Raw genomic sequence first — 13,698 nt, forward strand, 5'->3', positions numbered from 1 at the left:
TTCTCCTGGGATCCTTTTCACCAGTCACAGGGCCTACTCCAGGGTCCACAGAGAATAAGCCCTCACTCGACCCTAATGCAATCCAGGAGTCACGAGGTGCCGAGTGAGAAAGCACGGGTGCTCCTCTCTGCTGGTGGCAATCTCTCAGTATGGGGGCTTTCACTTCCCAAATTTTACTACTTTAATTTAGTATTAGTCCTTTTGAAAATTTTCTACCTATCTTGACTGCCTTAAGAATAACAAAATGTGGGCCCTGGCTTGGCTATGCTAAGTGGTAGATGGTAGAGACAGGGTAGAGATGGCAGAATGAGAGAGGGGCTAGGGAAATCCTGGACAGCGTGGCCCACCCACCGGGGGCACCCTCATCGTGTGGCTCCACCAGGGAGCCAGGTGGCTCTCTCCATTCCCTCTGAATAAAGGGAATGCTGCTTCTAACCTATTCCCCACTGCCTCCTCTCTTCCTGGAAGCCTGCCATACAAAGAAAGTTCCCAGGTGCTCAGATTTTGGTATCAGCGGTTGCCACCTTATGTATGATGAAATGGGACAGCCCCAGCTCTTACCCATTCTGGTCTTCCTCCCGTTCTGCCTCCTTCCTGGCTGAGGCTCAAGGAAGAAAAATACCCTTCAGAGATGGCCTCTTTGGCACTTGGATTCTTTCCGTCTCGATAACACAGCGGTTCTCTTTCTAGAAAGGATGACCCTTTGTTTCTGCATGAAGGAACCAGAAAGGAAGGGATTCTCTTAACTCTCAACTGTAGCACTTAATATTTTTATTTAAATTTGAAGGTGATGAGTTCTATGTGAATGTATGTATTTTTGTGAAAATAAATGTATTTACATGTTTTTTGTGTGAAAATAAATCCAAATAAATACTATTGCCTTGCTCTAGTCACCGTTTCATCTGCAGTCTCTGTGCTGCTTCATCAGACAGCTTTGGGTCCTCTGGAGTGAAGGATCCCTCACAGAGCTGTCCAGTTTGCCCTCCCTGAGAAGGTCTAACTCTGCCAAAGACAAATGTGCCTTCTCCACCCCTGCTGCCAGAATTGGGATGCTTCCCTTTTCATGGAAGAGAATCCAGTCTTCCTCCGCCTTCTAGAGTGAGCCTAGACTTAAGCCTCTAGTCTAAAATATAGGACCCCACTACTCCAGCAACACAATATCCTCCTTCACATGTGGGTCTCGCTCTGCTAGAAGATGTATTTGAGAACAAAATCTCTCCTTTTATATCATTCATCAAAATTAAATGGAATTAAGATGCCGATTATCCTAAAATCTTACCCAACTAGGTCTATTTGAGACTCTGGCAATTAGGGATTGCAGAGGAACTTACTCCTTTGGACCCTAATATGCAAGAGTGATTCTCAGTTCTATCTTTTCAATCAATCATTGTATCTTTTAAGGCCTTCAGCTACCAAGCAAATAGGGCTTAGTTTGGACACTTCCTTTTTCCCCTCAATTGTGGCTCCTATTCAAAAGACAACCCAGCAAATGGTTAAACCACACCTCAAGGACAGTAAGCCCATGTTGGCCAGTGCCCTCCCCAGCTGTCATCTGTTTCTACTTTACATCACTAAGGTCCTTGGGAGACAATCAGCTGTTCTCTCTGCTGGTCATACCAGCATCTCCAAAAGCCCTCCAGCTTCTGCCACACTGTATTTATTCAACAAATTCTGAGCCTGTTCAGGAAAAGAAACTACTGCAGCTTACTTCGGGCACTTTTTAGGAATAGAGAATTGTAAGCTCATCTCCTAGAAAGTCACATAAGCTCACTTTTCTTCCACCTTGCCAGGTTTTTTTTTTTTATTATTGTTATCAACAATTTTAATAAGGTATAATTTATATGACATTAAATTCACCCATTTTAAGTGTACAAGTCAATGGTTTTTAGTATATTTACAGAGTTGTGCAACCACCACTACAATCTTATTTTAGAACATTTTCACCAACCCCAAGACTCCATGCTCATTAACTCACTCTCCACTCGTATCCCCAGACCTAAGCAACTACTATCTGCCTTCTGTCTTTATAGATTTGCCTTTTCTGAACATTTTGTATTTAAAAACATACTATATGTAGCCTTTTGTTATTGGCTTCCTTCACTGAGTACAATGGTTTTGAAGTTTGTCTATGTTGCAGCATGTATCACCATTCCATTGTATGGATATACCACATCTTGTTTATCCATTCATCAGCTGATAGACATTTGGGTTGTTTCCACTTTTTTGGCTGTTGTGAATAATGCTGCTATGAACACCCACATCCTTGCCTCTATGTGGATATATGTTTTCATTACTCCTCAGTAGAAACCTAGGAGCGGAATTGCTGGTTCACATAATAATTTAATGTTTAACATCTTGAGAAACTGCCAAGCTGCCTTCCAAAGTTGCTGCACCATTTTACATTCCCTCCAGCAATATCTGAGGGACTGCATGACTTTTAACCAGATAGTTACAAGTTACGTAATTATGTAGAGAAATCTCTTAATTCTATAACTAGTTAGCTGAGATGATTCCTCATATTATATACATAGTATTTGATAGTAAGTACCACTTCTCTGATTATAACATCTTTCACTCTGGGTAAGATATTGTAACAGCTACTACCCACCCAAACGAGTCCCAAACTCCATTTATACTACTCCAATTCAATTTTAAATCTCCTAACCTTGTAGCTTTAGTACAAGTTGTTAACAATTTTTTTCCATTTCTGTGTTTGTTATTTCTGTATTAGCGACTTGTTTTTGTTGTTGTTGTTTGTTTTTTGTTTGTTTGTTTTTGAGACAGAGTCTTGTTCTGTCGCCCAAGCTGGAGTGCAGTGGCACAATCTTGGCTCACTGCAACTTCTGCCTCCCGGGTTCAAACAATTCTCCTGCCTCAGCCTCCCAAGTAGCTGGGATTATAGGTGCCCACCACCACGCCTGGGTAATTTTTGTATTTTTAGGAGAGACAGGGTTTCACCATGTTGGCCAGGCTGGTCTCAAACTCCTAACCTCAGGTGATCCACCCGCCTTGGCCTTCCAAATTGCTGGGATTACAGACATGAGCCACTGCACCCAGCCTACTTGTTCTTTAAGACCAGAAAAGCCTGGGAAGTGTTGCCACCTCACCAGACACAGTGGTGGGAGATGCCCAGTGTCCTCCCACAATGGAGCCTGGTGTGTGCCTCAGCACTGTCTCAGCAACATGACAGGATGGCAGGGGATGACAGCACAGTCTAGCATCTCAGCAAAAGAAAAGCAACGCTATGGAAGAACAGACTTACTTGTAAATAACTGTTTTTTCTTCTTCCTGGGATTCCAAAAGATAAGGAGCTCTTGCCAAGGGTTTCAAATCAAAACTACAGTCATTAAAATTCACTTTCACTTTTAACCTTTAACAAGATAACAAGTGTGAGAAGGTTTTTTTGTTCTTTTTCAATATTGTTTTTTGAGACATGGTCCAGCCTCAACCTCCTGGGCTCAAGGGATCCCCCCCACTTCAGCCACCCTCCAAAGTAGCTGGAACTACAGGCATGCACCACCACGTCAAGGGATTTATTATTTTTTGTAGAGATGGGGTCTCAACATGTTGCCCAGGCTTGTCTCAAACTCCTGGCCTCACGCGATCCTCCTGCCTCGGCCTCCCAAAGTGCTGAGATTATAGGCATGAGCCTCCACGCCTGGTGGTATGAGAATGTTTTGAAAACAATACTAGCTTACATTTATGTCGTAAGTATTATTATACACTGACTACTAAACATAGAGACAAAAACATCATTACTCCAAACTAGTATACATTCTTAGATGAAATTAGTTGTTTTAGAGTTTCTGAAGCCATGATGGAGATTGATTTACTATTCACTGAGAACCAAGGATCAGTTAAGCAAAGTTTAAAGTACTCCCTATCCACTAAGAGTTTAAACTCTGTAGTAAAAATAAGCCACAAAAATTGTGTCATTTATAAGCATTATGTAAAATGTTTTTCCCTAGAGAGAATCCAAACATTCCACTTTCCAGTCCTTTGCCATGGGGTGGCAGACAGGTACTTTAGAGTCCTCCAATCTTGCGCCCACGGATAAGAAAGCAATAAGAGCCTATCAGGAATGAACAAGCATATTGGGGGAAAAAAGGAAATTTAAGAAATTAAAAACTTAATATCCAACAGAGTGAAGAAAGAATTAGCAAGCTGGAAAATATATACAAAGAAATTGCCTAGGAAAATGGAAAATATAAAGGACATATTAAAAGATACTAAGATAATAAGAAGGCCTAATATATATCTAATCTAAGCCCAGAAGCAGAATGCAAAGAATTAAGTAAAAGCAATATTTAAAATAATTGCTGTATATTTTCCTGAACTGATGATAAACATGAATACAGAGATCCAGGAAGCACAACATATACCAGTAGGTTAAATAAAAAGAAATCCAGCTGGGTGCAGTGGCTCACACTTGCAATCCCAGCACTTTGGGAGGCTGAGATGGATAAACCCCTTGAATCCAGGAGTTCGAGACCAGCCTGGTCAACATGGTGAAACCTCATCTCTACTAAAAACACAAAATTAGCCAGGTGTAGTGGTGCATGCCTGTAGTCCCCTGGGGAGCTACAGGACGGGGGATCGCTTGAGCCCAGGAGGTCAAGGCTGCAGTGAGCCGAGATTGCACCACTGCACTCCAGTCTGGGTGACAAAATGAGACCCTGTCTCAAAAAAAAAAAAAAAGAAAAAAGAAAAAGAAACCCATACCCAGACACCAGCAGTGAGAATGCAGGACACCTAAAGACAAAGAGAAGATCTTAACAGCAGCCACAGAAAAAGGACAAAAAAATCAGAATGACAGCAGACTTCTCAAAAACAATAGAAGCCAAAACACAACAGAACTATGTCTTTAAAACATTAAGCGAAATAAATGTCAACCTAGAATCGTGTGCTTGGCAAATTATCTTCAAAGGTAAACAAACATTGAATTGTAAAGGCCAAACTTTAGAACAAAGGAAAATGATCCCAGAAATTTGGTATAAAACGGAAAGAGGGCCGGGCGCGGTGGCTCAAGCCTGTAATCCCAGTACTTTGGGAGGCCGAGACGGGTGGATCACGAGGTCAGGAGATCGAGACCATCCTGGCTAACATGGTGAAACCTCGTCTCTACTAAAAATACAAAAATTAGCCAGGTGAGGTGGCGGGCACCTGTAGTCCCAGCTACTCGGGAGGCTGAGGCAGGAGAATGGCATAAACCCGGGAGGCGGAGCTTGCAGTGAGCTGAGATCCGGCCACTGCACTCCAGCCAGGGCGACAGAGCGAGACTCTGCCTCAAAAAAAAAAAAAAAAAAAAAAAAAAAAAACGGAAAGAGGGGCCGGGCGCGGTGGCTCACGCCTGTAATCCCAGCACTTTGGGAGGCCGAGGCGGGTGGATCATGTGAGGTCAGGAGTTCAAGACCAGCCTGACCAACATGGAGAAACCCCATCTCTACTAAAAACACAAAATTAGCCAGGCATGGTGGCGCACGCCTGTAATCCCAGCTACTCAGGAGGCTGAGGCAGGAGAATCGCTTGAACCCGGGAGGCGGAGGTTGCGGTGAGCCGAGATCGCACCATTGCACTCCAGCTTGGGCAAAAAAAGCGAAACTCTGTCTCAAAAAAAAAAAAAAAAATGGAAAGAGGGACGGGATGCATATGGATTCCTTTCTCTTTGTAGCTGTCTCCCGTAGCTATATCTGCTACAGAACTGTACCGAACCCCTATTGGTAACTTCAGATGGGATGTTTCCTCATGGATGTACCCAAACTAGAGGTCATTTATTAAATTAATAAAATTATAAAACAAACCATTGAGTGATTTAAATCCCAAGAAACTGTTGTTCCTCCTTTTCTATTTTTATCCAAGTTTCTACCTTTGTCTGCTTTCTATTAGGCTAGGTTAAATGACCCTTCTTTGTGTGTCCATAATAATATGTGCATATAACATTGTAATAGAATGATCTGCTTAAATATCTGTCTTCTCTATTAGATTGTGAATGCTTTAAAGGCAATTACAACTCAATACATGATTCTTTGATGGAATGAATTAATGTAATGTTATAGGATGAATTGCATGCACCCAAAAAAATATCTTCAATTTCTAATCCCTGGCATCTGTGAATTCGACCTTATTTGGAAATAGGGTCTTTGCAGATGTTATCAGGTTAAAATGAGGTAATACTGAATTAGGGTTGTGGACCCTAACCCACTGACAGGTGTCCTTATCAGAAGAGGGGAATTTGGACACAGACACAGAGAGAAGACCATGTGAAAATGGAGACAGCCACTGCAGAAATAAGGCTATAACTGAAGCATTTCACTTCTGTTTCACTCCTCTTGCCACAATCGTGACTGAGGCTCTTATTACCAAAAACATGGATTCTTATTTTTATAAACCGAGAAACACCAAGGATTGCTGCAACCATCAGTAGCTAGGAAAGAGACAAGGAGCCTTCAGAGAGAGTGACCCTGCCAGTACCTTGATGTTAGCCTTCCAGCCTCCAGGACTGTGGAGAATAGATTCCTGTCATTCTAAGCTGCTTAGTTTGCAGTGTTTTGTTACAGCAAGCCCAGGAAACTAATACATACGATAACAATTCTCAAAACTTCGAGCTCCTCTCTGACTCTTAGTTCTCCCTGGCCCTCCAAACGTAGTCACCAAAATCTAGAATTCCCTTGCGTCATCCTATCGATCTCTGTTTCACTCCTCTTGCCACAATCGTGACTGAGGCTCTTATTACCAAAAATGTGGTTTCTTATTTTTTAAAAAAAACTCTTCAGTGATCTCCAACCTCCAGTCCTATCCTATATCCAAACTGTCACATACCTCACACGTCAGATTAAAGTTTCTAAAAGCACCATCTCCAGCATCTCACCCCCTCCTCAGCTATCCTCACTGACTCCCCATTCCCTACATGATAAACTCCCAACTCTTTAGCTAGTATTGAAGGTTCTTTGCAAAATGGCTACAACCTAGATTCACAGACTTAATCAGTGACTGGTCATCCATTCATTCATTACACAGACAAGTAAACAGGTGCAAACTGTGTGATCGATGAAAAAGTACCTGGTGGGACAAAAGAGAGACTAATCTGTACAGCCTAGTGTAAGGAGGTGGTTTGGAACAACTTCAGAGAGGAAGTTTTAAAATGGCATTTTAACAGGGTTTTGGAAACAATGTTTTCAAAAAAAAGAAAAAAAAAAAAAAGACGGTTCAGAGAGAAAGCCCAGCATGTGTGAAGAACAGCATTTATTCAGGTACTTGTGGAAGACCTGGTATTGTTGGAGTACAGAGTAGAAGGGAAGGAAAAATCAGCCCAGTCTTGTATGTCATACCAAAGAGATCACATTTTAACTGAGGGACGCAGGAATCACTAAAGAGATTAAGTCAGGCAGTAACACGACATGCCACATTTCACCCTGGTAGCACCATGCAACATAAGGGAAAGCATGGCACTGTGTTTTAGAATGTAGACTGTGGAGTCAGAGACCTTAGTTCAGTTTCTGAATCTACTGCTTTATGGCTATAAATAAGTGATTTTCAATCTGGTATGTGTTGGAATCATCTGAAGATCTTGAAAAAAGACTGATGTCTAGGTCCCACCCTCAGAGATTCTGACTTCATTTGTCTAGGGCATGGCTTGGATATTGAAATTTTTTTTTTGTTTTTTTGAGACAGAGTCTCACTCTGTTGCCCATGCTAGAGTGCAGTGGTGTGATCTCGGCTCATTGCAACTTCCGCCTCCCAGGTTCAAGCAATTCTCCTGCCCCAGACACCTGAGTAGCTGGGATTACAGGAATGCACCACCACGCCCGGCTATTTTTTGTATTTTTAGTAGAGACCAGGTATTCACCATGTTTGCCAGGCTGGTCTCGAACTCCTGACCTCAGGTGACCCACCTGCCTCAGCCTCCCAGAGTGCTGGGATTACAGACATGAGCCACCACGCCCGGCCGGAATTTTTTTTTTTTAATTTTCCATGATATTCTGATATAAAGCCAAAGCTGAAAAATCCTGCTATAAAATTGACAAGGTCCCTAAGTCATCTGTGTAATAGTACCTACCAAATAAAATTTCTATGAAGATGAAACAAAATTAGCATGTTAAGAAGTGTACAACTCATTCTATTCATCAGCACTTTAAAATGTTCTCCAAGATAGACCATATAATAGGCCACAAAACAAGTGTCAGAAAATTTAAGAAAATCAAAATTATATCAAGTACTCTCTCTGACCACAGTGGAATAAAATTGGAAATCAACTCCAAAAGGAACCCTCAAAACCATGCAAATACATGGAAATTAAATAACCTGATCCTGAGCAATCATTGGGTCAACAATGAAATCAAGATGGAAATTTAAAAAGTCTTTGAGCTGAAGGATAATAGTGACACAACCTATCATAACCTCTGGGGTACAGCAAAAGTCGTGCTAAAAGGGAAGCCTACATCACAAAGTCTGAAAGAGCACAGACAGACAATCTAAGGCCACACCTTACAGAACCTGAGAAACAAGAACCATCCAAACCCAAACCCAGCAGAAGAGAAATAACGAGATCAGAGCAGAACTAAATGAAATTGAAACAAACAAACAAACAAACAAAAAAACACAAAAGATAAATGAAACAAAAAGCTGGGGGAAAAAAAGGAATGTGTAACAGTGTCTGGTACATAGGAGCTCAGTAAATAATAAATGTTATAGATTGGATATGATAATGGGAATTTGGTTTACGGGAATGTTTAGGAAGGGGCAAATTATTATTATTTTTTGTTGTTGTTTTTTGAGGCGGAGTCTCACTCTGTTGCCCAGGCTGGAGTGCAGTGGCGTGATTTCTGCTCACTGCAAGCTCCGCCTCCCGGATTCACGCCATTCTCCTGCCTCAGCCTCCCGAGTAGCTGGGACTACAGGCGCCCACCCCCACACCCAGCTAATTTTTTGTACTTTTAGTAGAGACGGGGTTTCACTGTGTTAGCCAGGATGGTCTCGATCTCCTGACCTCGTGATCCACCCACCTTGGCCTCCCAAAGTGCTGGGATTACAGGCTTGAGCCACCACGCCTGGCCATTATTATTATTATTTTTGTTGTTGTTGTTGTTGTTATTATTGAGATGGAGTTTTGCTTTTGTTGCCCAGGCTGGATTGCAATGGCACAATCTTGGCTCACTGCAACCTCTGCCTCCAGGGTTCAAGCGATTCTCCTGCCTCAGCCTCCCAAGTAGCTGGGATTACAGGTGCCCACCACCATACCCGGCTAATTTTTACATTTTTAGGAGAGACGGGGTATCACCATGTTGGCCAGGTTGGTCTCGAACTACTGACCTCAGGTGATCCACCTGCTTCAGCCTCTCAAAGTGCTGGGATTACAGGTGTGAGCCACCACGCCTGGCCAGGAAGGGCAAATTAGAAGGAGATTTAGGAATGGATATGACAGAGCCCAGTGCTGGATTATGTAAAGGGATAATGAGCGATAAAGAAGAACCCTGATATTTCCTATAACCAGGAACACAAAAAAAAGCAAGTTAGATGCATAAGATGACAAGCACTTTTGGATAGGTTGAATTTGACTTGTGTGTGGAAAACAGACAATTGAATATTTGTGACTGGAACACAGAAGGCACACTCATCTTGCTACAGTCTTCTCTGTCGCATGAAGACATTCCAGAACTGTCTTAGTGGTTAAGCACTTGAGCTTCTTCCCACTCTCAGACTCCTGGCCCCATCAGCACCTTCTGCATAATAGTATGGGATGTGGACCCCAAGTGTTCAGGCTAGAGACAGAAAAGCGGCATCACAATTATCTTCAAAATTTGAAAAATATATTGGAGAGAAGCTGTTCCTCCATAGGAAATACAGGAAATTCCTCTATAAGAAAAAAAAAATGAGCATGGTGGCCAGGTTCAGTGGCTCACACCTGTAATCCCAGCACTTTGGGAGGCCAAGGCGGGCAGATCACCTGAGGTCAGGAGTTCGAGACTAGCCTGGCCAACATGGTGAAACCCTGTCTCTACTAAAAATACAAAAAATTAGCCGGGCGTGGTGGCAGATGCCTGCAATCCCAGCTCCTCGGGAGGCTGAGACAGAAGAATTGCTTGAACCCGGGAGGCGGAGGTTGCAGTGAGCCAAAATCAGGCCACGGCAATCCAACTTGAACAACAAAAGTGAAAACCCATCTCAAACAAACAAACAATCAAACAAACAAACAAAATATATATATATATATATATATATATATATATATATATATATGAACATGGTCTTCAATGACTTCAGGCACACACTTGCTTAGTGTGTAAAGACTAAGATTCAGTAAAAGGGCTCATATAAGAAGCCAGTCACCCCCAAACACACCAGCCCCCATAAGGCTAGAGAAGTTATGAGGTCACAGAAGATAATGTGACAATCATCTAAAAAGGACATTTTCTTTACCACATTAGTCACCACCAGCACCTTAGTAAGGGTGAAAACAGTGTGACTGGAACTCACTGTATGCCCATTAATTGCTCACTATAAAATCAGTATTCTAAATATCATCTTAATACATGATCAGAGTTAAGCCTATTATAAATAGACTCCTGGTTTGGGTGGAACCTATTTAATTACTAGAGCTAGGATTATGATGCTCAAAGTAGACAAAGAAAAAAAAGTAACAGCCATTTTTTCAGAATTCTGTCTTAAGATTTATTTCTGTCTTATGTAACATTCACAATGCCATTTGTGGCCACTTTTTAAAAATAACAAATGAAATGATTTTAGTTCTGCTTCCATTTAGGATGTAGAAAGCATCCTAAAATAGAAATAATGATGTTCTAGAAATAATGGTGCTCTCACCCCAAGGTCAAAAACGGCCAGATAATCTACAAAAACATAACTTTTATTGAGTCCATCAGATCTCAAGGCAAAGAAGTAAACTGAATTCCAAAGACAAGCACCTCCCACAAGAAGCAGGACAAAAAACCTGCTTCGCCTTTGGTAGAACGTGAGAGGAAAGGGTGGCTTCCTCTCTTTTTCCTCTCATGCTCTCATGCTCAGATAAAAAAAGAAAAAAATTGATGATTAGCTGGACTTTACTAAAATTTAAAATGTGTGCTCTGCAAAAGACACTGTTAAGAGAATGAAAAGATAAGCCTTAAACTGGGAGAAATTATTTGCAAAATATATCCCTGATAAGGGACTTACATTCAACATATACGAAGAATTCTTAACACTCAACAATAAGAAAATAAACAACCCATTTAAAAATGATCAAATGATGTGAACAACAGAAACTTCACCAAAGAAGCTACACAGATGGCAAATAAACATGTGAAAATAGTCTATGGCAAAGAAGCATATGAAAAGATGCTGGAGGTAGAGCAAGATAGTGGAATAGAAGCCCACACCCTTTATTCCCCATACTGGAACAACAGATTTGAACATCTCTCTGCACACAGAAAAGCACCATCACAAAAACCAAAAATCAGGTGAGCAATCACAGTACCTTGTTTTAACTTCACATCACTCAAAGAGGCACTGAGGAGGGCAGGAGGGACAGTCTTGAATCACTGATGCCACCCCTCTCCTATTCCCCAGCCATAGCCGTGTGTACAGAGAGTCTGTGCATTTGGAGGGGGTGAGCCCAGTGACTAGGGGACTTATGTTGAATTTGGTTCTGCCCTGTCACAAGAGAGAATAAAGCCATGCTGGGCTCAGCCAGCACCCGTACAGGCAGCAAATATTTGGACCAGCCTTAGCCAGAGGGAAACTGCCCAGCCCAGTGATTGGAACTTGAGTTTCTCCACAAGCCTCACCATTGTGGGCTGAAGTATCCTGGGCTCCTAGGTAAACTTGAAAGGCAGTCTAAGAACAAGGACTGTAATTCCTAGACAATTCCTCGTGTTGGGCTGAGCTCAGAGCCAGAAAACTAGGGTGGCACATGACCTAGGGTGACACCAGCTGGCATGGCTAAGGGAGTGCCTGCACCATCCCTCCCCCAACCCCAAGCAGTGCAGCTTGCAGCAACTCCAAAGGTGACACCTTCCTTCTGCTTAAAGGGAGGAGAGGGAAAAATAAAGAGGACCTTGTCCTGCACCTCGGATACCAGCTCAGCCACAGTAGGATAGAATAGCAGGCAGGGTCCTGCGGTCCCCATTCCTGGCCCTAGCTTTGGGATGACTTTTCTAGACACATCTTGGGCCAAATGGGAATCTGCTGCCTTGAAGGGAAGGACACAATCCTGGCAGGATTCATCGCCTGCTGACTACGGAGCCCTTGGGCCCTGAAAACCAACAGCAGCGACACCCAGGGAGTACACCGGGGGCCCTGGACTCTGAGATGTGCTGGCTTCAGCAGTGACCCAGAACATTCCCAGCTGTGGTGGCTATGGTGAAAGATTCCTTCTGTTTGAGAAAAACAGAGGAAAGAGGAAAGGGAACTTGGTTTTGCACCTTAGGTACCAGCTCAGTCATAGTAGGATAGAGCAACAAGCAGGCTTTTTGGGTCCCTGAGTCTGGGCCTGGGCTCTTGGACAGCATTTCTGGACCTGCCCTCGACCAAATGGGAGTCCATTGCCCTGACGGTGAGTCCCAGGCCTGGCAGCATTCACCACAAGCTGAAGGAAGAGCTCTTGGGCTTTTTTAAACATCGGTGGTGGCCTGGCAGAATCCCCATAGACCAGTGGTGGCGGTGGCCACAGGGAGAGGATTCTCAGCATGTGGAAAGGGGAGGGAAGAGTGGGAAGGATTTTGTATTGTGGTGTGAATGCCAGCTTAGCTGCAGTAGAAAAGAACATCAGGTAAACTGCTAAGGTTTTTTTTACTTCAAGCCCTGGCTCCCAGACAGCATCTCTGGACACGCCCAGGACCTGGGGGAACTCACACCCTGAAGGGAAAGGCCTTGCGCAAGACCGGGTGCTGTACTGTCTTCAGGTCTGACCCAGTGCAGCACCAGTAATGGTGGCCACAGGGGTGCTTGCATCAGGACACCTCCAGCTCCAGGTGGCTCAGCACACAGAGAGAGACTGTTTGTTTGGGAGAAAGTGGGAGTAAATATCAGGAGTCTCTGCCTAGTAACCAGATAACTCTTCTGGAACTTATCAAAGTCCACCAAGGCAATACCTCTATGAGTCTGCAAAAACCACAGTATTATTGGGCTTGGGGCCCAAATGCCCTCAAACACCTAGAAAGCCTTCCCAAGAAAGACAAACCCAGGATGTAAAGACTACATTACCTAACTCTTCAATGCTCAGACACTGATGAATATCTGTAAGCATCAACACTATCCAGGAAAATATAGGCATACCAAATGAACTGAACAAGGCACTAGGGACAAATCCCAGAGAAAAAGAGATATATGACCTTTCAAACAGAGAATTCAAAATAGCTATTCTGAAGAAACTCAAAGAAATTCATGATAACGCAGAGAAGGAATTTAGAATTCTATCAGACAAATTAGATAGAATTATTTCAAGAAATTGAAATAATTACAAAGAATTGGCTAGGCACGGTGGTTCATGCCTGTAATCCCAGTACTTTGGGAGGCCAAGGTGGGCAGAGTACCTGAGCTCAGGAGATTGAGACCAGCCTGGCCAACATGGTGAAACCCTGTCTCTACTAAAAATACAAAAATTAGCCAGGCATGGTGGCACACACCTGTAATCCCAGCTACTCGGGAGGCTGAGGTAGGAGAATTGCTTAAGTCTAGGAGATGGAGGTTGCAGTGAGCCAAGATCAT

The 13,698-nt window shown here is 43.0% G+C and overlaps 1 protein-coding gene across 1 annotated transcript in view; it reads right to left on the bottom strand.

The window, feature by feature from the left end:
* Nucleotides 1-13,698, bottom strand: part of FAM228B (family with sequence similarity 228 member B) — a 49,015-nt gene that overhangs the window by 4,652 nt on the left and 30,665 nt on the right. The window contains 3 exon segments of the mRNA XM_010358491.2: nucleotides 562-584; nucleotides 586-709; nucleotides 3,263-3,370. Coding sequence (XP_010356793.2) covers nucleotides 562-584; nucleotides 586-709; nucleotides 3,263-3,370 — 255 coding nt within the window.

This window comes from Rhinopithecus roxellana, chromosome 17, assembly GCF_007565055.1.
Source record: "Rhinopithecus roxellana isolate Shanxi Qingling chromosome 17, ASM756505v1, whole genome shotgun sequence".
NCBI classification, from domain to species: domain Eukaryota; kingdom Metazoa; phylum Chordata; class Mammalia; order Primates; family Cercopithecidae; genus Rhinopithecus; species Rhinopithecus roxellana.